Source organism: Rhinolophus sinicus, chromosome 2 (assembly GCF_057876585.1).
Source record: "Rhinolophus sinicus isolate RSI-liver-muscle chromosome 2, RSI-T2T, whole genome shotgun sequence".
Taxonomy (NCBI): domain Eukaryota; kingdom Metazoa; phylum Chordata; class Mammalia; order Chiroptera; family Rhinolophidae; genus Rhinolophus; species Rhinolophus sinicus.
The window spans coordinates 107,756,675-107,783,105 of record NC_142502.1 but is presented as its reverse complement, the minus strand read 5'-3'; the positions used below and the strand labels follow the sequence as shown (position 1 = coordinate 107,783,105).

The window sequence follows — 26,431 nt, the reverse complement described above, 5'->3', positions numbered from 1 at the left end:
CTGACTGGAAAATTCCATGTCTCTTTTGTTGATGGGAGGGCTGAGGGAGTAATACGGGGGCATGAAGGCTCTAGTGTGGGGGTCACCAACCATCAGTGGAGTTAGTTATGATGATGCACTCCTTAACAAACTGAACCCCAAAGAACAATGGAGAATCTGCCCTAAGTTACTCCCGGATCTTGTTGCTAGGGGAGCCTTCCTCAGCGCGAGGATCACTGAGGGAGCAGGCTGGGGCTGAGTGGGGGTCACCAGGAATCAATGAGCCTGGCTGTCTGGTGTGGCTTTCCTTTGCCCCCTTTGCAGCTTGGCTCCCAATAGGACTCTTTCAAACTGAGAAACGAAATAAATATAAGCCTGTGATAGGACGATTGCTCAGTGCCCACTCAGTACCCAGGCCAGCGGAGGCCTCTGACTCTGACGCAAGAGACTGATACCTGGAAAGAGGGCCCTGGGTCCCATCCCCATGCACTCTCCTCCCCTTCCTGGGGGCCCTCACACCACACTGCACACCCTTCTTGGCAGTACATCAGAGGCGTGGCCTAAATTGGAGATAAGGATTGTTTCTCCAAACACTGGGACCTGTGTGCCACCCCCAGATACTGGACAGGAACATGGAGGCCTGAAAAACCTGTTTCTCCATTTGTCCCAACCTGGGAAACTCCCTGAAGGATTGGGGGTGGAGGGGTAAGAGTGTTACTTCCTGGGAGGGGGCCTCTGACGATAGGTTTTCTAACAATAAATGTACCATTTAATGAAGACACAGACATTTATTACTCAAAATGGAAAGAGGTGAGCAAGGGGATGGCATACGAATGGCAGCCAGGGTTTGGGAAATCAGCGCATACAGTGAGGTCATTGGAGCCTTCACAGGGGACAGGACAGAAGTCCCATTTCAGGCCCAGATCCCAATCCCTCTCCAAGTAGGGCACAGTACAGTGCAGGACACCAAGTGGGGAGCCCTTCTAGGGGCCAATGGGGGGTCTGGAAGGGTCTAGAGGGAAATGGGAAGGGACTCGAGAAAAGCAGAGAGGAGGGTGTGGGGTAGAATGATGGGTAAGGAGACCACTGTCTAATTAAAGAAATGTGAAGGGTCCGGAGAAATGTTACTCCGAGCAAAGGGAGCTAGGGAGAGACCACTGTGGGAAGCCTGGGTGCAGGGAGAGAGGCTCAGGTAAGGCAGGTGGGAGGAGGGGCAGCCATGGAGTGTGTCTCAGTGCAGCAGCCAGAGGCCAAGGCCAGCCAGGGAGGTGAGGACCAGCAGGGCCAGGGTTGGCGCGGGCCGGGGCGCTGGGCTGTTGCAGTTGTCCTTGCTGCAGCAGGTGGTGTTGTAGGTCAGCCCCAGCTTGTGACTGGTTTGGTTGAAGGCCTCCCGGCAGGGCTCTTCTGCTGTGCCACAGCGAAGGTTGGAGAAAACCCACATCTTACCTGGGGGTTAAGAGTGGGCAGTGGGGTCAGCTAGGATGGGCAGCTGGCATGCCTGTGTCCACCTCCCCACCGCGTGCACCCACCCAGGCTGCTTCTTTCCTAACTCTGCCCCGGCTTTCCCCTTCTTTACACCCTGTCCCCTCACGCCAATCCTGGTCCTGTCGCTTGCTGGCTGTGCGGCCTTGGACCCATTATTGTCTCTTTCTGAGTCTGCTTTCCCACTTTATAGGGTTGTCATGAACATTAATTGAAACAATTTATGTAAAGACGTAGAATGGGGCCTGGCACATAATGATTCTTGGCCAAATGTTTTCACTGCTGTCATCCTCTGTTCCATCTCAGCCTCATCCCCAGTTGGGACTCAGCGCCACCCATAGAGTCTCCTCTCCCCACTAAAGAAGGGATATTACCAAGGTACACATTTGTTGTCAGGCATTTGTGTCCTGGCTCCAGGCGACAGGACTGCCGGTCCACACAGCCCAGCACAGGGACCTTGTAGCAGGAGTGACAGCGAATGTCAGCTGGAAGACACAAGTCAGGCTTGAGGCGATGGGTTGTCTGACTCACCTGGGCTGAGCCGAGCTGGAGGATAGGGTGGACAAGAGCCAATGAAGTAGGTGTTCTGACTTGTTTGGTCAGCAGAGACAGAGCCAGTGAATGATAGAGAAAACGTGGAAGTGGGTGAAGGTGGAGTTGTTGCTCTGTGAACAGCCCACACCCTAAATATCTTCCTTCACTCCATCTGGGAATGAGTCAGGAGGGGCAGAGCTACCAACAAAAACACAGGACTGGGATAAGGGGAAAGTGAGAATCCATGGGGAAGGAATGGAGGAAGTGGGGAGAAGATGAAGGAATTCAAAAGAGGTCACAGAGACTTGAAATAGGAAGAAATATTAAAAACATGGATGTTACAACACTTGCACAAATGGCCTGGAACTTGAGGCCAGCAAGAAAGCCACCTGTGGCCAGCTTTAGCAATGTACTCTTCACCTCCTGGGCCCAACAGGCATGTGGGATGAGGAACCTGAATGGAATCCTCTCATCCCAGGAGCTCTCTGACAGAAAGGATTACTCTCTGGGAGACAGATCACCAGATTCCGCCTGAGCACCTTAAAAATGGAGAGGGTGGGTACAGAAGGTGACACCCCCAAATTCCTGCCACAGCTAATTCAAGGTTTGGGCATGCAAGGTTTGGTGAAGGAGGGATTTGGTGGAGGAGTCAGGTGACTGCACCTGAGTGAAACCACCTCACCCTAGGGGTGAGCAGCCCTGGCGTTCCCTCCCTAGAAGGCCAGGGAAATCTCCCTGGTTCCCTAGGATGTTCTAAGAAGTCATTGGCTCCCTCCAGAAAAGCTTGTGTCCCTGGGGGTATGTGCCCCAGGGAGGAGCAGGAGGGAACTAGGAAAGGCCACAAAGTCCCTAATGGAGTACATGGGAGGGGTGAGGTGCAAAAGGAGAGCTCAGCTGAATGCCTAGGTTTCTGGGAGGACACCTTGCCGAGTGCAGGTGAACAGAGAAAGAAGCAGGTAAGCTGGATTCTGGAGTGTTTTGTATTGGAGTGAGGCTGGCAGGGGAACTAAGAAGGGTTTCTGTCATCAGGGTTTTGAAGAAGGGGGAACCTTGGAGTGGGGAACGGGGTACTGGGAGCGCTGGCCAGATAGAAGAGTGGTCTTGGAGGTGGGGAGAAGTCAGAAGGATGGAAATGTGAGTCCTTGAGAAATTGAGCAAGGACTCTGCCACAGGGAGGCCTTGTTCTGCAGGCACAGGAGAGCTAAGCCAACTGGAGGCCGGGGTGCTTGGGGTCCTGAGTAGTAGTGGGTAGTGGAGGGCAGCTGGTGAGGCTGGGCATAAAATTCCTGACCGGATCAACCAGGTCTTTGGGGCCCCGGTGCTCACCTGAGACCCAGCAGAGCAGAGAAGACAAGGTGAGCAGCAGCAGGCCTGTCATGGTGAGGGTCCTGAGAGTTGTGGCAACCGCAGCAGCTGACAGTAGATTTTCGGGGATCCAGCTCCGGGAGTTGAGTGGCCTTTTTGGAATTTATAATCCCAACGGTCCAGTCCCTCCCTTCTCTGCCTCTGGTGGCCCCTCCTTCCCCATTTATGCACAGCTGGCTGGGGAAAAGACCAGGGGTGGGGAGGGGCTAAACAGGACAGGGTGGGGGTGTGGGAATGGAAAGGGGGAAAGCATAAGTGAACCATTTTGGTTCTTGGTTTCAGGTCAAGACACCCTTCCTGGCAGCCAGCTGACAGCCTTGCCTGCCCAGCCCTCTGAAGAAGCATCACCAAAAGCCCCTGCGATGTTAGTGGCTTTGTTAGTATCATCTGCTAGTTCCTGGGAAATGGACAATGGTGATAGCCCAAGATGGACTGCCAATTTCAGGTCCCAGGAGTTCATTGATAGGGACATGTGGGCAGAGATTTGGATGGAAGGAGCCAAATTAATCTCCATTCAGCCCCCACTTGGTCTTCCCCAACCCCTGCTCAGCTACAGGATAAGGGAGTAGGATTTGTGATGTCACCAAGGGCCTCTGTGATGTCATAGCAGCAGAGGCATGGGCTGGGCTGAGCTAAGGAGGAGCTGCCTAAGGCCCCCCAAAGATTCTCAGGACCTTGCCCGGCTCCACTTGGGCTTGGTCTGGCCTCGGTTGCTCCAGTCCCTTGAGGGCCAATGAAGACCTGGGTGTGGGGTGTATGCACCCGCTCCAAAGCGCCTTCCCAATCAAAACCTGCCGGTTTGGGTGAGGCTCTATGGCTGGGAGGGACAGCGTGGGCACAGAGAGGTGAGGTAGAAGTTCAATAAGAGTAGAAATAGTAATGACAATGGCAAGCACTTTGTGTTCCCATGTGTCACCCATTGTTCTAGGCGTTTTATGTGTGTATGCATGTAGTTCTCACAACCCTCTATGGCATAGGAGAGTCGCGTGCTTTTATTTTTTTATTTTGTTTGTTTTCTAATAAGATTAAATTTATTCAATAACCTAGTAAAAGTTTTGATTATAAGTATCCAACAGTATAAAAAGTACAAAACAGATCTGTTGATTTCTAATATATTAATACAAAGTGCATGACTACATACAGTATATCCTACAGGCAAAGAGAGGTGGAGGGGGGAAAAGAAGACTTGTGGTTGAGGTCTAGTAATAAATAAATAAATACAAAAGTAGAGATGATCCATATTATAGTATATTCTACCACCAATACTGCAGCCAAAATGTACAAAAAAAAAAAAAAAAAGACAAAGAATCATTTCAAAATAACTCAGGAGGAAGGTGATAATGGCTGGGACTCTTGAGTCGTGTGCTTTTAGAGATGAGCAAACAGGCCCAGAGAAGTTAAGCTACTTGCCCATATCACACAGCTAGTAGTAGATGGCAACGTCAGGGTTTGAATTCAGTGGGAATTCGTGGGGCTGCGACCACTGCTCCGCTGCAGCCTGCAGCTGTTAAAAGTTTGAGAAAATGCTTTGTATACAGCCGGAGCACGAATTTTAAGTGAGCATGGCTGTGCACTTGCCTGCGAGAACTCCCAAAGGGAGCCCGGCAGCGGGTGGCCCCGCCCCCTCTTATCGGAGCCCCCAGACCCGCGGATCCTCCCTTCGCCCCCACTCCCGTTTCCCTCCGGTCTCCTGTGCTGATTCACTCGCCTCCTCTCCCCACCACATCCCAGCCATGGCCCTGGTTCTGCAGCTGCTACCGCTGCTGCTGTCGAGGGCACAGGGGGACGCCGGGGGTAAGCCATCCCTGAGAAAATCGGGATGAACAAGGAAAGACTTAGGAGGGGAGGGGGAGTCCGGGGGCTGGATGTGGGTGGGAAGGTATAGGATAGTGGGACAGCAGAGGAGAGAGTGAGGAGATGGGAGGGTGGGGGGTTGTCTCCCCCTGTGGACCTGACCTTAACCACTGCCCCCGGACTCCCCTAGTTCCCTTGGACGGCCACCCTGGGGACCGGGTGAATCTCTCCTGCATAGGGGTCTCGCATCCCATCCGCTGGGCCTGGGCGCCTAGTTTCCCAGCCTGTAAGGGCTTGTCCAAAGGACGCCGCCCGATCCTGTGGGCCTCTTCGAGCGGGACCCCCACCGTGTCTCCTAGCCAGCCGTTTGCTGGCCGCCTACGCTCCCTGGACCCTGGTATCCGGCGGCTGGAGCTGCTTCTGAGCGCGGGGGACTCGGGCACCTTTATCTGCAAAGGCCGCCACGACGACGAGAGCCGTACCGTGCTTCACGTGCTGGGGGACAGGGCCGATTGCAGGGCTCCGGGGCCTAGCCAGGGTAGGTCGAAGCCTTTCAGCACAGGGGGACTTAACTCAGATACACATCCCCGGCAGGGAGGGGGGCCTTGGTGGTCGATTCCTGAGCGGGAGAGGCAGCCGTCTTTCCCCGCACCCCTGATCTCGGCTCCACCACCCCTTTCCACCATTCCCCCAGGGTCCGTGTATCCCCAGCTCCTGATCCCACTGCTGGGCGCGGGCCTAGCGCTGGGACTCGGAGCGTTGGGCGTGGTCTACTGGCGGTGCAGGTGAGAGCGAGGGGCGGGGCAAGGTTTAATGGGGCGTGACCAGAGGCGGGAGGGGCAGGACCCGAAGTTTCGCGGACAAAAGCTACACTGGGAGCGTTGGGGTGTGGTTTGGAGAATGGGGGAAATCAGAACTTGGGGGCGAGGCCACAGGTTAGTGGGTGGAGCCATGGCTCGGGAAGAGAAAGGGGAGCAGGATCAGGGCGTGGGAGGGACTACATGTGGGGGTGGAGCCTAAGTTGTTTTGCGGGTCAGATCCTGCAAGTTGCTGGGTTGTGGTTGGCGCGGCCTCGAGCCGAGAACAAGCAAGACAAGACTGGTGGCTCTCAAAAGACTATTATGCATCCCTAACAGGCGCTCGCCCCCGCCCCCGCTTCGACCAGTCCCCAGATTTGGTGAGACAAACTCCACCCCCTTTTCCTTTTCCTACCCGCACATTCCCCACCCCTCAATTCCTGAGTCTGAGCCCTTGCTGGGAGCAGACAAGTTGGTCACCTACTCTCAATCCTTCAGCTGTGTCCCCCTCACATAGCTCCACTTGTGAAAGCCGAACCCCAGAGGCCAGTAAAGGAGGAACCTCAGATTGCAGGGGACCTGGACCAGGAGCCGGTAAGGGTTTGGGGAAGGGAGGGGACAGGCCAGAATCCCTGAGAAAAGTGGACCAAGAGAGACAGAGGCCTGGCAGGGGAGTCACTCTTCTGAGACCCTCCTGCCTTCCTCCCCACCCTTTAGAGCCTGCTCTACGCAGACCTGGATCGTATGGCCCTAAGAAGGCCTCGCCGGTTGTCCCCTGTGGTCCCTGCTGATGCCTCCACCATCTATGCGGTTGTAGTTTGAAGGAAAGCCCTTACTTCAAACCTCGCAAGCTGGGGCTCCCGACTCTGCATAACCTTCTCCCCCCAAGCCTCTCCCCTGGAAAAGGTAGACTGGGAGTCAGGACAGACACCTGGGTTCCAGGCTCTGCCACTGATCTTGCTCCTTCAGTTGCCCCACCTCTCATTACTTCAGTTACTCCATGTCTCCTTCACCACTGCTGTCCTGTCTACACCTCATCAAGCCGTCTCACCATGTTAAGACATCAACCACTCCGAGACAGTCGTCCCATCTCTCCCCTTCCCTCCACAGTCAAGCTCTTTGAACCAGGGGCCCACACCTATCTCTTCCATTTTCTTCTCCTTCACTCCACTCCCATGAGGTTGCCAGTGATGTCCTAAGGGCCACACCCAGTAGACATTTTTTAGCATTCATCTGGCTTGGCCTTTGATCGCTCCCTTCTTTAAGCTGTTTTTAATGCTGGTGTGTTCCTTCTGGATTTCTCTTCCTTTCTCCCTACCCCCATGGTACTCCCTACCATTCTAGGTTTGTCTCTTTCTTTATCTGCCTTCTCCCTCTTCTGGGAAGCTGTCATCCACAGCCAGTCCTCAGCCCTCATCTCAGCAAATGACACCCAGAACTCTCTCCAACTCAAATCTCAGATATGGGATTTCCAAATTGTTCCTCAGACATCCCTGCCCTAGGCATTTTGCACACAGCATGTCCCAAGCCTCTTACTTAATCCTCCTCTGCATTCTCTCTAGATCAACCCAGTTGCCCAAGTCAGAAACTGGGAGTCATGCAGACCTCCTTCCTCTCACTCCCAATGAACCAAGTCCTGCTGTTCTATTTTAATGTCACTGTCAAACCCACACCCTCTTCACTCCCAGCACTGCCACCTGAATGTACTCTCCTCATTTCTTCCTTGGATTTCCCATAGCCCCACCTCATCCCCCTGCCCTGGCCCTCCTCTCTGAAGCCAGAGAGATCCTTTCCAAATACTGACCTGCTCCTAACAGCCTGTGTTTCAGAACTGTAGTATTTCTTCCCTTAACCTTCAGCTCTGGGCCCATGGGCTTTGGTGTGGGGTACAGGTGCTGGGGTACAGGTGCTACAGCACTTGCCTACCTACTCTCCAGGCTTCTCTCTGTCACACCACATGCACACAACATGCCAGTCTTAGGGAAATTCTCCCCAGGCCCCAAATGCTCTTTGCTGTTGTCCAGCACAATTCCTTCATGGATTACCTTTTCCCCCCTCCCCACTCCCTGCCTGGCTAATCCTTATTTACCCTCAGGACTCAGTTCAAGTGTAGCCTTCTGGGATGCCATCCCTGACCCTCTTTGCCCCCCTGCATACATTTTGATGTCCTGGAGGTTCCCTTATTTCTCTCACAGTACCAGCCTCCTGTGAATTGTTCCATCACAACCTGTATTTGAATTTGTAAGACATTTTCGTGTATTGTGAGTTCCCTGATGTCAGGAGACTGACCCTTTTCATATCACTGCTAAGCCTCAGTAAATTATTGAATGAAAATTAATATCCCTAGAAGCGTCATTTCTTTCTCTCTATCAACTAGGGACGGGCTGGTAATCTACCAGTCTCTGAATCATCTGACATTTAGATAAATTCAATGAGTGATTCACCCATACTCTCTCTTCCCTGTACATGTTCCCCACAATAGAAATTCTATCCCGGCCATCTTACGCCCAAGCACCTATGACAGGGCTGGGCAATAAGACAGTAAGTGCCTAATGAGGGTTTGACGAATGAAAGAGGCCTCCTTCCCAGCACTATCCCCAACTTCAGGTTTCAGCCCTGCCCCTGTCCCTCTACCAAGACACCAGCCACAGTCCAGTCTAAAAGGTCAGTTCTGTTTTATTAGTTCTGGGGGAGAGGACTCACTCTGTGGCCTCTATCCTTTTCCCCACACTATGCCCTCCCCCTATCTTGAGTCCCTCTCCCCACTACTAACTATTCACCAATCCTCCATCTCACCTTCCTTCTTCTACCCGCTATGCTGCCCTACCCCTGGCCAGCCAGGACCACAAAACCAGGCCCTCAGCTGTGGGGCCGTGTGCTGAGGACCAGGCAGAGGGAGCTGAGCCCCGCGCCTGCCTTCTCCAGTTCTGAGCAGGACACAGGTACCAGGGTGACATCGGAGAGCTTCTGTAGTGCCTACAGGGAGGACATGGAGTGGGAGACAGGAGTGAGACCCTGAGGCCACAGCCAGGCCCACCCCTCTGCCGCCAGCTCAGAGCAGTCCCACCCGGGCTTCTAGAAAAGGTACCCCTCCTTCCTCCCACTAGGAAGGCCTGAGACTCCTTTCTTTGGTTGTTGTTAGGGATGGAGCCCCTTCCCTCACCTCCTGGCTGTTGGGCAGGTCCCCACCTCCGCGGTGCAGGAGGAAAGGGGGCACACCAGGCAACCCAGGACGCAGAAAGAGACAGTCAGCAGCTGCATCGTCTGGGAGGGTCAGGGAGGCATAGGGGTGGTCTGTCAACACCGCCATTGCCTGGGGCAGAGGAAGGAGGAAGCAGGAAGCATTCAAGTCTCAGAGCTTCTCCATAACTGAGCCTGGCTGCCCTACCACAACTAGGGTTGGGGACAATTACAGTGGTGGAATAATAAGGACAGCAAGTACAAAGGACTTATTGTGTGTCAGAAGCTGTTCTAAGCACTTTAGTTACCTCTGCTAATTTCCACCTCAGACTCACATGAAGTTCTTTCCACCTGTAACTAACTTCTCCCCTTCAGCCCCCACCTGTCAGTCCCATCCATCCTTTACGTCACAGTTTAGATGCCACCTTTGGGGATTTTTTAAAGACGATGTTAATTGACCTTGTTCCCGGGTTTCCCAGCTCCCTGTTTCATTATACTAACTTGTTGTTTTCTCGTGTGTTTTCACAGTAGATGGACCTCTGTGAAGGTAGTAGGGGCTGGAGCTACTTCTCCTCGGCTCCCAGGCCCAGAACCACACCCACTTTCGCCCAATCTGCCCCACCCCAGCCCCGCCCCTCCTCACCCTGACAGCCTTTTGGGCAGCGTCGCTGCTACCGGCCACCACAGTGCGGGGTCCCCCCATGCCACAGAAGCCGCGCAGGTGGGAGGAGCTGGATACCGGCACTGTGGAGACAGCGAAGTCCTAGGGAGACCAAGGGAAATAGGCAGGGACATGGGGGGGGGGGGTGAGGGGTTACCCTTAAACACAGGCTGCCCTCAGCCTCTCCCTCCTCAGCGCCGCCCTCCCCAGGCCCTTCTGACCCCCATCCGCTCCCCGCTGCTTCCCACCCAAGGCTGGTCCGGCTCCTCACCCGGAACGTGTCTGCCACGATCTCTGCTCCTCGGTGATTAGTCCACTTGGAGAGGCCTACGAAAAACTCCCGGCCTGAGGCCACAGAGGTTTGAGGGCGAGAGGAAATGAGTTGGAAACAAGACCTGAGGTGGCCCAGTCTCTCAAACTCTGCTTCCTTGGGCCAACCCCCAGGGGTGCTGGCACCCCAACCTCACCGGTAAAGAGAACATCGGTGCCATCCAGCGTCGCGTTCTCATCCCCCATCTCCACTATTCGGAGCCCCAGGTCCTGGAGGGCTTTGCGGACTCCATCCACCTTAAGGCAAGAGAAGAGGGCGAGGGGCTGAGAAAAATCTCACCCCCAATTCTTCCCTAAAGCCTTGGATGTCCAGTTCCTCCCTTCTCCCTACCCCCACCCACCTTGGTGCTCACCTCTGGCCTGCGGGCAGGGCTCCAAGGCCGCGTGATTAAGGCCGTGTCCCCTTGGATCACGGCGGTGTCACCGAGCAGCGGTCCCAGCGGCAGCGACTCTTCAGGAGGCAATTCTAGCAGCTGCAGCCCCAACCGCTGCCTCAGTTTACCCCCCAGCACGCCATGCTCCCTCTGAGCTTTGGCCAGGTCCAGAGCCGGGATGCCAGCCCCCGCACCCTCCCCCGACGCCAGGCTCTCCGGGACCCCCCGGATCAGGGCATGGGAGCAGCGGCCCAGCCCTTCCCCTGGCGTCCCCATCCCATCCACACAGACTCCCCCTCCAGCCGCGCTGATTTCTTAGTTTCTTCCTTTTATTTCACCTGTCTGTGAGAAGAGACAGAATGGGGGAGACAGAGAAAGAGACATGCATTGAAGACGTAGGGGGTGGTTAAGAACGCCAGGGTCTTCCTCCTGCCATCTCCGGGCGCCCCTCCCACTCTTCCCCACCCCCTCCAGACGTTCCTCTCCTGCCTACCCCATTCCACCCGCACGCTCGGGGGTCTTCTGCTTTAGGGCGAGTCCGAGAAGCAAGACCAGGATCCCCTAATCTCCAAAACACCTGTTGCCCCTACTCGGGGGCTTCGTGAGGTTCCTGCCCGGCGCCCCTCTTGGCAGCCGCTAGGATGCGCTCACTCCCCAAAAATGCAGCGGCCCCGCCCCCTTAACCCTCAGCTGCTCGCTGCTGTAGGGAACCGAAAGGCGGCGGGGAACCCACGGGGCTTACCGGACAGGAGACAACTGGGGGGAGAGGGCCTGGGGGATGGAAGTCTTGGATGTCCGAATGAGAAAGGGAGAGGGGCAAGGTGGGAGGAATTAGAGCCTAATGAGTTAAACATCCTCTCCACCCCGTCCCGTCTCTCTGCCCCTAGCGCGACCCAGTATAAACCAGACCGAGTCCCGGAGGACTGGGAGAGGTCTAAAGCGAAATCTGAGGGGCGGGGAAACGGGGGCGTGGTTCCGGGGAGCGGGAGCCACTCCGGGTTCCAGGACTCGGTCCCTTGCTCTCCCGGTCTTTTCCCCCAAGTCCACCCCACTCAGCTCCGCACCCAAATGTCGGCCCCCAGCACTCTGTCCGATGCAGGCAAGGGCCCGACACCCCCGGTCTCCGGCCCCAACGGGGCCCAGGGGACACCTCCCACCCCCGACTCACCTCCAGCTGCCACCCCCACTCCTGCAGCTCTGCGATCTTGGCTGGCCCCCCCACCTCCCCACCCCAGGACAGAGTCGGTGGAGAAGAGTCCTAGTCTTCAAGCCTCGGGGACTGGAGCTTTGGCTTTGAGGGGTCCCTGCGTAGGCAAGCTCAAATACTAAGGTGGGGCGGGGGCGCGACGGTCTGGCGGCTCCAGGGCATTGTCTAAGCGGGACGGGGCGGGGGCTCCTCGAGGCCACGCCCACTCCGCCCTCCTATGCCGCGCCCGTTCCACAGGGATTGTGCCCCTCCTTTCTGAACTCGGCCCCGCCCTTCGAGCACTGCCCCCGCCCACCCAAATCTGGCCCCCACTGAAGGCAGGGCTACAAAAGCGACAGGGAGCGGAGTGCAAGACAGCTCGGCGATGGACTGGCGGATTAAAAAAAGAAAAACAAAAGCACAGCAAGCACCCCTCTTCTAAATTCCTGGCTTCAGCTCTGAGCTCAAGGTCACTTGACTCATCCTTCATTCCGTGTTACCCACATTTCCAGCATGCTTTGTATAAAAACACTAGATTTTTTTCATTCTGTATTTTATTACTGAAATATTCTTACCCACCCCACCCCACAATAAAAATCTCACCCAGAACCCCCATTCCTTTCCTTCATCCCCCAGCCAGTCCTGCACAAGTGCTCCAAAATTCACTCCCCACTGGCCATTTTGGAGTGTGTCCATTGGGTAGCCAAGTGGAAACCACTTTGTGGAGAAAAATGGAGGGGGGCAAGGTAGCCCCAGGAGGGGCTTATTTGAGGGCCTTGGCCACTTGCTCATAGGCCAGCTCGATCTCCTCATCATCTGGACAAGTGGAGGAGAACTCTTCCCGAGCATAGGCATTGCGCAAATACCGATGCACTCCCCGGAACACCTCTGGGATGGAGAATCCCCGGTACTTCTTACATACCACCTGGGGGTGGGGAGAAGAGAGGGACCGACATATTAGCCTTAGGGAAGCCATACTGTGGTCTTTCTCTTATCCCAAGTCCTACCTGACCAAACCCAGCATCCTGTCCAGTCCAGGCGTTCGTTTCCACTATCTGGCTTCTCTTCCTTTGATCCTTACCTCCCACACGAATCAATCATCTTCTCCAATTGGCTTTCTTAACTCCCGAATGTCTTATAATGTCTTCACCCTTCCTCTACACTTAGTGATAAGCAGCTCCTTTACAGACCACCCCATTCCATGGTGCTACCTTTCGCCTCTTGATTTTATTGAGATATAATTCACAAACCATACATTTTTTCCAAAGCAACTTTTGTCTCTATTTTTCATTTGACTAGATTTCAAATCCTTTGGGGCAAGGACTAATTGCCTTGTCTTTCGGTGCCTAGTTCAATACACAGTTTTATGGCAGACTGACATTGGGTCCATGTTTCACAAACTAAAACCATAGCTTTGAGGCTATGACAAAAACATGGGAACAAACAGTTTTCAACTTCCACAAGAGGAAGTGGAGACTAAAGCTATAAAAAGAGTTAAAACTTTTGATTTTAGGACCAGCCTGCTGTCTGATCTGGGGATTTGGCAGTGATAGAGACAGAAAGAGCATTCTTGAAAGTACTACTGTGAATGTGTTACCCTCGGCCAGTCTGCCTGCACCTATGACTTGTATCAGGGAATGTAATTTTTTCAAACAGTGGTCTTGCCAGCAATGACTGCTGAAAAAAAATGGGATGGTATCCACTATTGGTAGCAATGTATAGAAACCACTGTAAGAAAGAAACAACCTTCAGAGTGGTTGTCATGGGAAGCCATCCCAGTGGCCATCCTCTCGTACCACGATGACCACCCACCTGTACTATGTGGAGCTTTGGCAACAGGTTGCAGTCAGCCAGTGTGAGCTCATTGCCATCCAGAAACTTCCTCTGAGAGATGCCCTCATCCTCAGCACTGGTCTCATCCACTTCTTCTGGGAGGGGGGATGTCAAGTAATTGTCTAAAACTTTCAGGGCTTTCAGGAGCCCCTTCTCCAGATCTGCAAGACAGGGAAATTGGATAGAACATCAGAAAAATAGTCCAAGAAGATCCATGGGGCGGGGTCGGGGTGAACACGAATGTGAGGCCAGTCCAAAATAATAATAATTAACACTAATGTAATGAGCTTTCTGTATTAATCTAAGAACTTTACATACAAAAACTCATTTAATTCTTACACCGACCCACAAAATAGGTATTATTATCCTCATTTTATAGATCTGGAAATGGATTTACCGAGAGGTTAAATGAATTGCCCAAAGTCACAGAGCTAGTAGGATTTGTATTCGAGTAGTCTGGATCTAGAGTCCCTGTTCTTAAGCACAACCCTGTTTTGCAGGAAAACAGGCTAGCAGCCAACCCAGCAGCTAATGTCCCCAGTGGAGCAGGAGAAACGGGGGGAAAAAATGAGAGATGTTTAAAAGTCGAGGCCAAGAAGAATGCAAGGAAATATGGGGTCAAGCAAAAATAAGGCAATGCGGGTGGTGGTGAAAATTTGCCAACATCTGCTCCATCCATCTCCCTCATATCTGAATTTTGTAATTCCTTCCAATCCCTGGATCTTCTCCATTCCTTCCAGGACCCAGGCTTCTGAGCAACAAGACTCACTATCATTGAGTGCTGGGTTTGAATTCTTGATGTAGGCAGAAAATTTGGCAAATACGTCCAGCCCAGCTGTGTTGGATTCGGGATTCAGAGCTGCGAGCTTGGGGTACCTGAAAGCCAATGGGAGAAACTGGGTAAGATATCTTCCTGGGAGGAGCTTCAGCTCCCGTCCCAGCCCTATCACCATCTATTTTTCATTTTTCCAACCTCTCTCTTTCTCAGAGCCTCCCAGCTCCCTTAACACCCCTTTCTGAGTGCCCCCAATACCTGGGGGGGGACAACACTGCCTCCAGAAATTCCTCAATCTTGTTGGTGTCTGTGTGTACTTCGGTGCCATACAGCAGGAATGGAAGCTGCCCTCCCGGGCACAGCTTCTGTACCGTCTCAGTTCGCCTGGAGGAAAGGCCAGGCATCAGGACAGGAAAAGGGGGTCAGGGAGAACCAGAAAGGGGAGATGGAGGGATGTGGGAAGAGAAAGGGGCTCTGGGTGGGAGGGGAAAAGGTTCAGGATGGAAGGGGTTGGGTGGCTGAGTGTGTGCATATGCACGTGTGAGCACAAGGGGTGTTTAGAAGAACAGAAGTGGGCCCACCTCTTAGTGTCAACGGTGGTGACGTTGAAAGTGACTCCCTTGAGCCAGAGCACCATGAACAGTCTCTGGGAGAAGGGGCAGTTCCCAATCTTGGCCCCATCACTGCCAGCCTGAAAAGCAACCCCCACCCCCAAGGTTAGGCCTGGGGCACGCTACCCATCCCCAGGCCATTTTCAGCATCTTCCACTCCCAGACCTAGCTGTTTTCTGCCTCGTCATGACACAGACTCGGTCTCCAAGAAAAGCCCCCCCTACCCCCCCAACTGGGCTCTCCACCCCGGAGTCTGGTCAAACTCAGGGCAGGTCAGTGGGAACACTTTCTGCAAAAGTTGCCTTCTGGTTCCCAGAGTTGAGGACAGGCGGTGGGCAGAGGGCACATGGGTTGTGGAGAAGTTAAAGGATCTGGACCCTGGGGAGGAAAGACTAACAATAGTGTAGTTTTCTAAGTGCTATTTTAAGCACTTTACCTTAAAAACTCGTTTAAGTCTCACATCAACCCATGAAGTAGCCCCTAGGGAGGGACTCTGGTGAGGCCAGAGTTGTAGGTTAGAGGCCTGGATTCCTGGGTTCCTGAATGGAGCAGAGCCTGAGGACAGGAGCGGTGGGGGACCGTTTGGGAGCCAGAGTTCTGGTTCTCTATACTTAGAGCCAAGCTGTTTCTGGGTAGCTGGGTGGGGAGTCAAGGGGTTCTGAGCCCTGCCCTAGAGATGTAGAGGGCCTTGCAGAGGGGGGCTGCACTCTAATTGGCAAGTGGTGACCTCATCTCCCAAGGGACACCTCCCCCTAGGCTGAGGGTGATTCATCTTATGGTGCCTCCAGCCTCAGCAGCTTCCTTCCTGGCAAGGAGTGGGGGCAGGGACCTGGGAGGCTGAGGACTGGGCTTCCAAGGCCACCTCCCTCTTCCCCGATACTGCCTGCAGGAGTCTCCCAGCACAAGTCCTTTGGCTCCAGATAATCCTCCTCCTTCTCATACAGGACCCAGGGCAGGAATCTCTGCAGCCCAGACTCAGCCAGGAGTAAAAATAGCCCTTGAGGCGGGTGTGACTGAGGTAGGGACCACACCTAAGTGGGTGGGCCCAGGCACTTCACTGGGCACAGCGGCAGGGAATGGCTGCCGGAGAAACTGAGCATAAAGGAGAGGGAGAAACAGGCAGCAACACACAAAGACAAATGAACAAAAGGGGGGAAGTGGAGAAAAAGGAAGCAGGAAAGTGAGGGCAGGAGATAATGTGCAAACAAGAAGACACAGAGGGTAGGCCGCCAAATGGAGGGAGGGGCTCAGAAATGAGGTCCAGACAGGGGAGCTTGGTGGGGAAGGGAGCAGGAAGAAACAGTGGAGGCTGCCGCCGGTGGTTTTGATACCCAAATGCCATGCGACCACCTCTCCTCATCCACACCCACAGACAGAGGAGAGTTGGGGCAAATCTTTTTCTCCTGCTTCTACAACCCCCAAACCCTAAAAGCCCTCACCCAGCTCTCCTCCTCTTTCTGATTTCTCTCCTCATCTAGCCTCGAGGTAGCCACAGCTAAACTCTCATCTCCTCGCCACCTCCCTTTCTCTCACTAACCCAAGTCCCCAGGACACGCTTCTCCACCCATCACCTCTCCAGCTCTGCTTTCACTCCCACTCTGTCTCCTTCTACCCCATCAATTCTTCCCAGTTGACCTCCTCCCACTCCCAGGCTTCCCTAACACAACCCTCTCCCCTCCTTGAAACCTCCCCGACCGGCCCCACACACCCACACACTTTTCCAAGTCTCCCCCACTACACCCCTCATCCTCTGATCTTCTCATTGGGCCTACATGTCCTGATGCTCCTCTCAGTCCCTCCCAAATTAAATTCTGTTGGAATTCCCGCGGTTCCCTTTTCCCCTGTTCTTCCATCAGCTTGTACACCCCTCCACCCCCACCCCAGTCAATCATCCCCACTCCTGGGAACCCTCCCTTTTCTCTATCTTGCGGTCCTTTAGGCTGCTGAAAACGTGGACTTTTACAAACTTTCCAGGGTTGAGCCTACAATTCTCATTATCCGCATACTCGTCAATTGTCTTTCCCTCCAGAACCAGCTAGCCCCCCCATTCCAAAGACTGCACGTGGCGCTGTGGGTGGGGGTAACGAGGGATGGGATTGGGGTGTTAAGGCTGGAGCTGGGGAAAGGTGAGAACTGCCTTTCAGGAATTCGCAGGGTGGCCTAGGAGGAAGGTGGTGTTCTTACCTTCACGAACAATTCGACCTGCGGTTGTTCTTCAGCCATGGTTGCGACGGGGACCAGGAAGCGGCCGTCGCTGGGGGAACTGGGAGGGGCCCGGGCCAGGGAAGGCGGATCTCACAACAGGAGATTCTCTCCCCCAGAGCTAGGACTGTCACTTCAGAGCAACACAAGCCCGATCTGACCCGCTCACTACAGACCCGGCCTCCCCACCAACTCAGCGTGCGTTACACCCAGCTCTTCAGCGCGATCACCTCCCGGGCAGGATCAGGGAGCCGCTGACTCACGGACCGGCCCCGCCCTGAACCTGGGGAGGGGACAGGAGGGGGGCGGGACCCGACGATCAGGGAGTGGGCCCGGAGGGGCAGGTCCTCAGGTCTCCCGGAGGATCAGGAGGGGATGTTAAGGTGAGGGAATCCTAGGGACCTCCTCGTTACTCTGCTAGTAACCTTGAACACAAGACTTTATTTCTGCCTCACTTTCCCTGCTTCATTAATCAGAGGATTTTCCCAGGCTACCTTCACACAAGAAACTTGATTATCAACGGGTTGGGCACGCCCATGAGGGCCCAGACGGAATTTTAGGATGGGAAAGTGGTCAATTATTCCTTTTCCCACGTCCCTTCCAGATTTCAGTCCAAATTCTGGGTTGCTAGGACTGTGGTCCTGGAGAGGAACTTGGAAGTGGAAGCTGGGACTGGAGGAAAAGAGTGGAGAAAGGAAGGGCGGGGGATAGGTAGGGAGACAACCAGGCCTGCGCTAGTGGAACAGGAAGTTGAGCCCAGGGGCCTCATCACTGGGGGAGGTACGCTCCCTCTCTGTAGCCTGGTATGCTGTAATGCTTCTACTTTAGCAACCCCCCTTCCTGTGCCCCTCGCCCTTTTCTTACTGAAGGTTGCCTTGGAGATGGGGTGGAAGGATGGGGTTATTTTGGCCCCAGGAATTCTAGGGGATGATGGTAGCTGGTCCTATCACAGGTAAAAAGGAAAGATCAGACAGAATAGAGTGAGTGGACTCCTTGGGTACACAAATAAATAAGTAGGGAGGACCCAGGAAGAGTTAGCTCTTTCTTTCCCCAGTAACCTTGATTTTGGAGTTCTATCAAACTATGACCTGCTGAAAAATAGTCCGAGAATATGTCCTCCAAGCTGGACATAGCCCACCCTCCACATCTTGATTCTCCTTTCCAACCATTCCCGCTCTTTCTTCCTCATCACCCTCTGTCTAACAAGAGACCTACAGTTCCCAAAAAACTTGGTGGAGTGCAAGGACATAGGAGCAAAACAGAGCTTGAAACTTAAAAAAAAAGGGGGGGAGGGACTAGGGGGAGGAGTGGGGTGGAGGGACAAGCCAGCAGTTAGTGGTTTCCTCTCACACTTCCTCTTCTGTGGGTTTTCACCTCCCTGGGTGAAGGCCTATCTCTTTCCTCCCCAGAGAGGGGATGGATATATTTCGTATTTGCCCCCTTCAATTGTAACATCCTATAAGGATGTAGGATGATTCCGTGAGTATGTGTGGGTGGGTGGGTGACCCTCAAAATCTGCACATAGGACCCCTTACATCTGAGGAAGTGGGAGTCAAAGCAGCCCTACTTCCCAGGGTCCTCTCCTGCTCCAGCTGGTCAATGTCCACCAGAGAATCTGCCTCACAAAGATGTCCCCTCTGGGAGAAACCTCAGGCAAGTGGGGCCATCCCTGAGCTTAAACAGGTTTGACAGCTTCTCCCCTGCTTCTCTCTTTTCTCTCCTACAGTTTTATAGTTAGAACTGCCTTAATCATCAATATTGACTTTGGCTGGCTGGCATGGCTACCCAGAAGGTATTTTATTGTGCCTTAATTTCCCAGATGACAGGTCATGCTGCCCTCTCCTGGTATCATCCAGCAGTGCCCCACGGCTTTAAAGCCCAGAGCTGACCCCCGAATCCTGCATCAGAGAAGTCTCCCTCCCATTTCATCTCCTTGCCCCTGCTTTTCTCCTATCTCAATATCTCCCCGTTCCTCTTCTGGGCAGTCTTCCCTTTCTACTCCCTCCCCTTCCTGTGCTTGGTAAACCAGTCCCTAATCTCTTCCCACCCCAGATAGGAAGGAGTGTCCCTCCCAGACACTCCTTAGAGCTATCACCAGCCTCCTCCAGGTTTCCATAGCTCTGTTGCTCAACAATTTGCCAAGGGTAACCATTAACCTTGCCCTTAACTCACTCCCCCACCTTTCTCTCTAGAGGGGATTTTCCAATCACTGTTTAGCAGAGCTGGTTACCTTACCATCTTTCCTCAAGTCTTGGGTGGGATCTCCCCATCTCACTGTACCCAAAACAAAACTGGGAGGAAGATGTGTTGTAAGGGATCTGTTTTTAAAAGTATATGTTGGTTTATTTCTGTCTCATAATCTCCTTGCTTTTCCTACACACACACACATACACACACACACACACACACACACACACACAGTCAAAAGTTAGCTTCATGGAACGGAGCCCAAACTTGATTATGTTCACTACTTTGAGTCCACCACCTGGCCCAGAATAGGCACTAAATAGTTGCTGAATAAATGACAACCCTCTGTCCTTAGGGTGCGTGTATGCACCCAGGGATATGAGTAAGTTCCAGTAGGAGTGTAGATCTTATCAGGTCTATTCTCTGTGTTGGTGTAATTCCAACGTTTTCACCTCTTGGTAGTCTGAAATTATAAATTAGGTCCTGTAGTGCCCTTGTGGGGGTGGTCATACACTGTACCCAGGAAACTGGCAAAGGGCTGCTATAGGAGTCTCACTTCTTATTTCTGCTTATTTATTTAAAACACTCACGTTGCTCTTACTATGTTTGTCAGGCACTGTTCTAAGCTCTTTTATAAATATTAACTCCGAGTGTACAAATATTAACTTAGAGTTGTTGGCACAAGTTGAATTAATGTTGCTTATCTCCATTCTCCAGAAGAAAAGAAAAACAACGCGCCTTTGGCCCTTTAAGATTGGCCTCCTCCCCCAGATTTCTGCCCTCCCTCCAATCCCCCTGCAACGCCCCCAGACTAGTTTCCAAGGCTCAAACCCAAGCTCCGCTTCCGGCCTTCTCACAGGCTCCACCCCGTGTCAATCAAAGCCCAGAAACCGTGAGGGCCAGAGACCCAGGTGCTAAGCTATAGCAGAGGGCGGGAAGTTTGAATGTTCTGGCACCGCCCATATGCGAATAGGCCAATCAGCGTCGGCCTCTGCAACTGCGGTCCCCTCCTCTCTCTCTCCCGGTAGGCTCTCTAGGCAGGATCCAGGTCTGTCCGACCAATAACAGCTAAGAGGAGGGGCGCCTGCGCGCGCACCCCGTCCTCGCGCTGGCGCGCCCCTCACGCCAGTTCGTGGCTGTTAGTTATTGACGTGGTGTCACGCACGTCGTGGTCCCGTTGACTGAAAAGGCGGGAAAACGCCGCAAGTTATCTGCAACTCTGGTGGGGAAGTTGAGAGCTTGGGGCTGCGGTCATTGGGGCGTGGTTGGCAGGGGCATGGAGAGGAGACGTGTGCAACTCGCTCCACAGGGCCCTCGAACCGTCTCCATCCTAATACAACCTCGGCGGGACAGAAATGGGGCGGGGGAGGGAGTTTTCCAGTGTGCGTCAGTGAAATACCTGAGCCATCACCTCTCGAAATACCCCACAAATGTTGAAAACGACGTGACCTTTCTCTCGCCTCAGCCCTCTCCCAGACTTCCCAGTGCACTTGCCCTTGAGCGCGCCACCCTCCCCAGCTACCTCGCAATGAACGCTCGCTCCTGAACCGCCTTCATTTTTCTAATCTGCAGAGCCTCCCAGGCCATGGCCTCCTTGGGAGCGACCGCAGCCAGGACGCCGCAGGGACCGGGACCCGGGGCGGCTGCGGCAAGCTTCCCCAGCCCGGCCCCAGTGCCGGGCCCCGGGGAGGCGGAGGAGGACGACGTGGAGGAGCCCGCGGAGGTCTCTGGGGCGACGAGGTCTTGGGAACGAGAGCTCGAATAAATCTGGAGAGTTGGGAGTTGACTGGAACGTCCGGGTGTTAGAATAAAGAGGGGCCAGGAAATGCTGGGCTGGTCACTCACCTTTCTTGAGCGTCAGTTTCAGATGTAGTGAAGGGGGTTGATGATGCCTATTCAGAGATTTGAGAAAATGATAAAGATTAAGTAAGGCATGGCACAGCCCTGCACTTAGGAGTGGTTCAAATACTGGTTTCCTTCCCTCCTGGACGACAGATCCATCTGTGTGTGCTATGGAATTCAGGCCACTTGGGCATTGCCTATTATGACACTAGTGACTCCACCATCCACTTCATGCCAGATGCCCCAGACCACGAGAGCCTCAGGCTTCTCCAGAGAGGTGAGGACAGAACCAGCAATCCCTCTACCCTGGCACTTAAAGTGTCTTTCACTTATATGTCCTTACCTGACTCAATCAGTTTTATTAGTTGACTTCCAGAGGACCGTTTGTTGTTTTGGGGAACTTGTTTTATTATTCAACAAATATTTACTAGGTGTGTGCAATATATCAGGTGCTGGAGATATAATCCTGGCAAATCATGTCTGTCCTCTAGGGGTTTATAGTGACAGTTTCCAGGGCACCCCTCTTCCCTCCCACCACTCCGCCAGTCTTTTTTCCTAATTCTCGTGCCTGACTCCTACCTATGCTCCCAATTTGTGGGGCACTCCCTACTCTTAGAGGGAGAAAATAAGTTTTTTAGGTGGGGAGGGAGATAGCAAGAAGAGGGCTGTGGGCTTCCTCTTAGTCAAGGGATGAATCAAAGATCCTTTAACTCATTTTGTCTCCATTCTCTTTCCAAGTTCTGGATGAAATCAGTCCCCAGTCTGTTGTTACGAGTGCCAAACAGGATGAGAATATGACTCAGTTTCTGGGGAAGCTTGGTAAGGACTGGGTAAAGCTGAGAGGGAAAATGAGGAAAGACTAAAATATGGAATATTACAGGAAACTAAAGGGTCTTGGAGGGAGGTAGAGCCAGGAAACCAGAATTGGGTGAGAGGGAAGATGGGACAGAGGCAGAAGACTGAAATGTACAGACTAATGGCCCTTTCTTTGCCTCCCTGACAGCCTCCCAGGAGCACAGAGAGCCTAAGAAACCTGAAATCATATTTTTGCCAAATGTGGATTTTGGTATTTCTTTGCTTTGCCCAATCCCCCATCCCAGCTTCCCAACCCTTTCTCCTAATTCCACCCCCATCATCAGAGGTCTTTCCTCAGATTTATCGTATCAGTTTTGTGTTCTCCAAACCCCGTGACCAGTCTCCTTAGGATCTGTCCTGCTCCCTATCCTTTAAGAACCTTATTATAAGCTTATTATGAAACCTCCACTTAGGCATGTCTAGGGATGAAGGCCTCCCCTGAGAAGAGAGAGAGGTGATACTTTTTGGACAGCTTTGATTGTTGGAATTTCCCCCTTAAGCCAAAGCTATTTGTGGGGGGAGCCACTGCCTCAGTGACCATAAGGCACTTCCATAACCTTCCCAGGTTTGCAAAAAGGACAGGGAATGTTCTATCCTAATTAGATGTTAGGACATTGGTGTTAAATGATGATGTTTTGAACCCCAAATCCCCAATTCCAGACAGATATCTTACTCTCCTGAGCCATTTATCTTTCTCAGGTTGTGATCTCAGCCAAACATCTTTACACCCTATGTAAAATAACAAGAGAATTAGACTAACAGTCCAAAATTTTGGTTCTTATTTCAGCTTTCCATTAACTGCCTGTGTGAGCTTGGCAAGTCAGATTATCTCTCTTGCTTCTATTGTCTCATTTTTAAAATGGGGTGAAAAATTGGGGTATAAGACCTTTCCCTTTCATGCCTCCCCCAAAATAGGTCTGGAGATAAGTAAACAGCGCCTCCTTTCTGGAAACTACTCTTTCATCCCAGACTCCATGACCAACACTGAGAAAATTCTCTTCCTCTCCTCCATCATTCCCTTTGACTGCCTCCTCACGGTGAGAGGGGTCCTGGGAGCTAAGGGATGGAATGCTGCCGGTTGGAGAAAGGCGCAAGCACCGTACTCCTCGGGTTGAGTCCTGGGAGGTAGTGGTCAGGCCCAGGACAATGGTAGTTTTCCCTGGTGTCCAACATCCAGGACACGGGATTTACCCCAGCTCTACTACTGATCCCTGCGCAGGTTCGAGCACTTGGAGGGCTGCTCAAGTTTCTGAGTCGAAGAAGAATTGGTGTTGAACTGGAAGACTATAACGTCAGCGTCCCCATCCTGGGCTTTAAGAAATTTGTGTTGTAGGTGATTTACCCTAATCTCAACCAAAGTAAGATGGGATTGGGAGCCCTGAGTACTAAGACAGGGTTGGGGTGGGGGTGAGAGTGGGAAGCACGGGCAGTGGCCTGTCAAGTAAAGTGCTCTAGGATACACAGGAGTGCCTGAGAGGGTGTGCAGCTCTAGGGAGAAGACCCAGATAGTATCCCCGGAGGTGGGCAAGGGGGTGGAACTTAGAAATGAATCAGACCTCTCACACCCCGGCCTCCTTCCTTCCGCTTGTTTTCTGTCTTCAGGGCCCATTTGGTGAGCATAGATCAAGACACTTACAGGTAAGGAGATGGAGGCAGGCTGCATCTCGGGAGGGAGACGGATTAAGTTTAAGGCTCTAATAGTCCTAATGAGGCTCTAATTTATTTAATCCTGGGGCTATATCTCTCTTCTTGAAGGGAAAGGAAGTGGAGGTGAGGGGGGAGAGAGGAAGAAAAGCACAAAGGTGTCACCCTTTTTTTCTAAAGAAGAAACTGAGGCAGAGAGAAGTGAGGGACAAACCTTACATGAAGACGTGATCTCTGGAGGATGTCCCCAACCGCCTTCCATTTTCTCAATTTCCTTTAAAGATCCAAGTTACCCCAAACTCTCAATTTCTCCCTGACAGTGTTCTGCAGATATTTAAGAGTGAGTCTCACCCATCAGTGTACAAAGTGGCCAGTGGACTGAAGGAGGGGCTCAGCCTCTTTGGTATGTGTGCCTGTCTCTCATCCCACACTACAAAAGCCTTCCAGAAAAGCAGTTGCCTCTAACGATGTGTCCCAGCCTCTCTCTCTTCCCACTTCACTCCCATTGCTAGATGTCTCTTCCACTCCAGTCCAGCTTTCTTACCCTCTTTGTATCCTCTCTGAGCTTGGGCACCCCCCCTTACCCTGTAGTGTCCAATGTCATTGGCATACCACCTCTTACCTTACCAATTCCGTGCTCATTCCTTGGGTTTGTATGGATGTTCCCTCCCCTGTGCAGGGACTTTGGGAGGCCCTGTGTATAGAGGAGAGTTAGTAACTGTGAAACTGCCCATGTTTGGTTTGCAGAGTCCTTATCAGTTGTCTCTAGCGTTAGGGTGTACTGGGGACAGCGCCCCAAGTATCCACCTAGTTTCACTATGCATATCTCTGTGGGTTGTGTCTAATGTTTATGCATATGTGTTGGGCTCTTTGTGAGTCTAGCTATGCCTGCTTTGCGTATTTTTCTGGCTGAGTGTACCAATAAGTGCCTCTCCCCTCCCCTAAGCACATGTAAAGTAATCCTGGCTCACACTTGTGGCCAGGCTCTGCCTTTGGCCGCCTTTGTGTTCTGTATCTGGGGAATACCCCCCAGGCCTGCCTGCCCAACACTGGAATCTCTGACCTGGATGCTTCAGCTTAGACAGAGCCCATATGCTTTTCCCTGGCCATTCCCACACAGGAATCCTCAACAGATGCCGCTGTAAGTGGGGAGAGAAGCTGCTCAGGTAAGTGGATCTCACCCACGTGCTACGGGCTAATGCATGCAGTCTATAGACACACACCCCACCCCACGTGGTAGTGATAAAACCTACTGCCCTTTCCGCAATGTTGGCTAAATGCATTTAATCCTTACAACGACCCCATGTGGCAGCTAGTGTTACCCTCAGTTTACTTCGTCAGTGCACACCCACATACGCGTATACCCACTGATGATACGCGGACTTGCACACATACAAGCAGCAGAAACCCAATCACAGAACCCTCATGTACACATGGTGATATCTCTAATTATAAAAACCACACTTCAAATTTGAGCTATTCTCTGATGACTCTCAAATTTGTGTCTCTAGTTCAGAGCTCCATACGTAGACTGCTCATTACACATCATTGCTACCTGCGGTTTCCACAGGCAGCTCACACTCAGAGGATCCCAACTGACACCCACCGAACCTTTCATTCCTCTTCCTGCTTCCCTTTTCTGGTTAATGTCATTGCTGGCAATGCAGCTTCTCAAGCTCTGAACCTGGGATTGATGCTTCTCCCTCACCCCCATGTTCAATTATTCGCTATGGCCGACCGACTCTATCCTCCAGTGGCTCGCTCAGCCACCCCTTTCTCCCTCTTTCTACCACTCTAATTCTACCGACCATCATTTCTAACCTGAAGCATTGCATTTGCCTTCAAATTGGTGTCTCTGCCTCTACTCTGTTTTTTTTTTCCAATCTATCCTTCATCCTAAAATACCTGTTAATCCAAAACAGAGATCTGAGCATGTCACTGCACCTTTTTTAAACCTTAAGTAGAAACAAAATAAACCTCAGGAGGCTTCCCCATTACTTACAGGATGAAGATTAGCATCTTTAGCAGTATGATGTTCAGGACCACTCCCATCACTCCAGTTTTAATTTCCTTCCCAAGCCCCTCCAAAATCCTTTCTGATCAGATCTATCCCGTATTACCGTCATTTAGGGCCCCTTGCCATCGCCGAAACACCCTGCCTGTATTTATGCTGTCCTCTCTGAAAAGCCTTTTCCATTTTCTCCCCTGTCAAAATCTTACATCCTCTTCAAGGTGCAACCCAACTATCTCCTCTTTCCTGAAGCTTCCCCAGGCCGCTGTAAGGAGCCCGACATGCCCCTTCGCGTGTGCTCACACGGTGCTTGTTTATGTTCTCTGGTTGCACTGTCACATCAGTTGGAATTAGCAGTTGGTGAGTCTGCTTGGCCTCACAGCTGTGACCTGTGTGAACTCAGTGCCTGCCAGGCCACGGATACAAGCACACGTGACATCATCTCTAAAAACTCAGACCGGAAACCTTGGCTAGCCTGCAGGTGCGCAATCCTTTCCCCTCCTCACCCACCCTGCAGTGTGTGTCTTTTGGAGGTGAGTTTAGGATAACCTCTGAGGTCATCTCCAGGTAATTGGTGGGTGATTTAATTACACACACATTCTCCAGTGCTTCAGGGGCAGATCTCTAATCTCAGCCAGGCATGTGAGGAGAAGAGAACTGAATTAAAGGTGGGGAGGAATGCAGATTCCCCAGATAGGACCCTCCAGGGCATGGAATCCACCTGAATGATGAACCCAGGACCCTGCTGGCTTACAGCTGACTGGGCACCAGGAGGGTGACTGAAGGTCA

At 52.6% G+C, this 26,431-nt stretch overlaps 5 protein-coding genes across 19 annotated transcripts in view; 2 read left to right on the top strand and 3 right to left on the bottom strand.

Annotated features, from left to right (window-relative positions):
- Positions 1-759: 759 nt before the first annotated feature.
- LY6G6C (lymphocyte antigen 6 family member G6C) lies at positions 760-4,978 on the bottom strand. The gene is made up of 3 exons (XM_019715519.3): positions 3,322-4,978; positions 1,836-1,946; positions 760-1,425 (listed from the first exon to the last, which is right to left on the bottom strand). Exons 1-3 carry the CDS (start codon positions 3,371-3,373, stop codon positions 1,211-1,213), a joined length of 378 nt encoding a protein of 125 aa, XP_019571078.1. The 5' UTR covers positions 3,374-4,978; the 3' UTR covers positions 760-1,210.
- A 20-nt stretch (positions 4,979-4,998) lies between these two features.
- MPIG6B (megakaryocyte and platelet inhibitory receptor G6b) lies at positions 4,999-8,289 on the top strand. 5 transcript variants are annotated; one of them, XM_074332706.2, is made up of 6 exons: positions 4,999-5,154; positions 5,393-5,692; positions 5,849-5,939; positions 6,291-6,331; positions 6,469-6,545; positions 6,669-8,289. In XM_074332706.2, the coding sequence occupies exons 1-6, from the start codon at positions 5,094-5,096 to the stop codon at positions 6,771-6,773; spliced, it is 675 nt and encodes a 224-aa protein (XP_074188807.2). In that variant the 5' UTR covers positions 4,999-5,093; the 3' UTR covers positions 6,774-8,289. The 5 variants fall into 5 exon arrangements, with proteins under 5 accessions (XP_074188807.2, XP_019571169.3, XP_019571170.3 ...); XM_019715610.3 differs by having other exon boundaries at positions 5,007-5,154; positions 5,345-5,692; positions 6,450-6,545; XM_019715608.3 differs by having other exon boundaries at positions 5,011-5,154; positions 5,345-5,692.
- A 320-nt stretch (positions 8,290-8,609) lies between these two features.
- On the bottom strand, positions 8,610-11,895 carry DDAH2 (DDAH family member 2, ADMA-independent). Of its 4 annotated transcripts, none has more exons than XM_074332708.2 (8): positions 11,665-11,895; positions 11,239-11,282; positions 10,476-10,838; positions 10,260-10,359; positions 10,064-10,137; positions 9,775-9,894; positions 9,115-9,215; positions 8,610-8,927 (listed from the first exon to the last, which is right to left on the bottom strand). In XM_074332708.2, the coding sequence occupies exons 3-8, from the start codon at positions 10,770-10,772 to the stop codon at positions 8,765-8,767; spliced, it is 855 nt and encodes a 284-aa protein (XP_074188809.1). In that variant the 5' UTR covers positions 10,773-10,838; positions 11,239-11,282; positions 11,665-11,895; the 3' UTR covers positions 8,610-8,764. The 4 variants fall into 4 exon arrangements, with proteins under 4 accessions (XP_074188809.1, XP_019571162.1, XP_088652000.1 ...); XM_019715603.3 differs by having other exon boundaries at positions 9,115-9,264; positions 11,665-11,890; XM_088795874.1 differs by lacking the exon at positions 11,239-11,282 and having other exon boundaries at positions 9,115-9,264; positions 11,665-11,890.
- A 328-nt stretch (positions 11,896-12,223) lies between these two features.
- Positions 12,224-17,367, bottom strand: CLIC1 (CLIC family member 1). The gene is made up of 6 exons (XM_019715612.3): positions 17,086-17,367; positions 14,872-14,981; positions 14,549-14,674; positions 14,285-14,391; positions 13,495-13,676; positions 12,224-12,607 (listed from the first exon to the last, which is right to left on the bottom strand). The coding sequence occupies exons 1-6, from the start codon at positions 17,122-17,124 to the stop codon at positions 12,446-12,448; spliced, it is 726 nt and encodes a 241-aa protein (XP_019571171.1). The 5' UTR covers positions 17,125-17,367; the 3' UTR covers positions 12,224-12,445.
- The window catches only part of MSH5 (mutS homolog 5), an 18,666-nt gene continuing 8,022 nt past the window's right edge, over positions 15,788-26,431 (top strand). For 2 of the 8 annotated variants that reach the window (XM_088795872.1, XM_074332700.2), the window contains exons 1-10: positions 20,131-20,512; positions 20,863-21,013; positions 21,286-21,409; positions 21,871-21,951; positions 22,136-22,198; positions 22,903-23,024; positions 23,207-23,316; positions 23,590-23,625; positions 23,952-24,034; positions 24,752-24,797. In XM_088795872.1, coding sequence (XP_088651998.1) covers positions 20,876-21,013; positions 21,286-21,409; positions 21,871-21,951; positions 22,136-22,198; positions 22,903-23,024; positions 23,207-23,316; positions 23,590-23,625; positions 23,952-24,034; positions 24,752-24,797 — 803 coding nt within the window. In that variant the 5' untranslated portion in view covers positions 20,131-20,512; positions 20,863-20,875. Of the gene's footprint in view, positions 15,920-20,126; positions 20,513-20,862; positions 21,014-21,285; positions 21,410-21,870; positions 21,952-22,135; positions 22,199-22,902; positions 23,025-23,206; positions 23,317-23,589; positions 23,626-23,951; positions 24,035-24,751; positions 24,798-26,431 lie in introns of those variants that run through there. The other 6 variants (XM_074332705.2, XM_074332703.2, XM_074332702.2 and 3 more) reach the window with 5 other exon arrangements.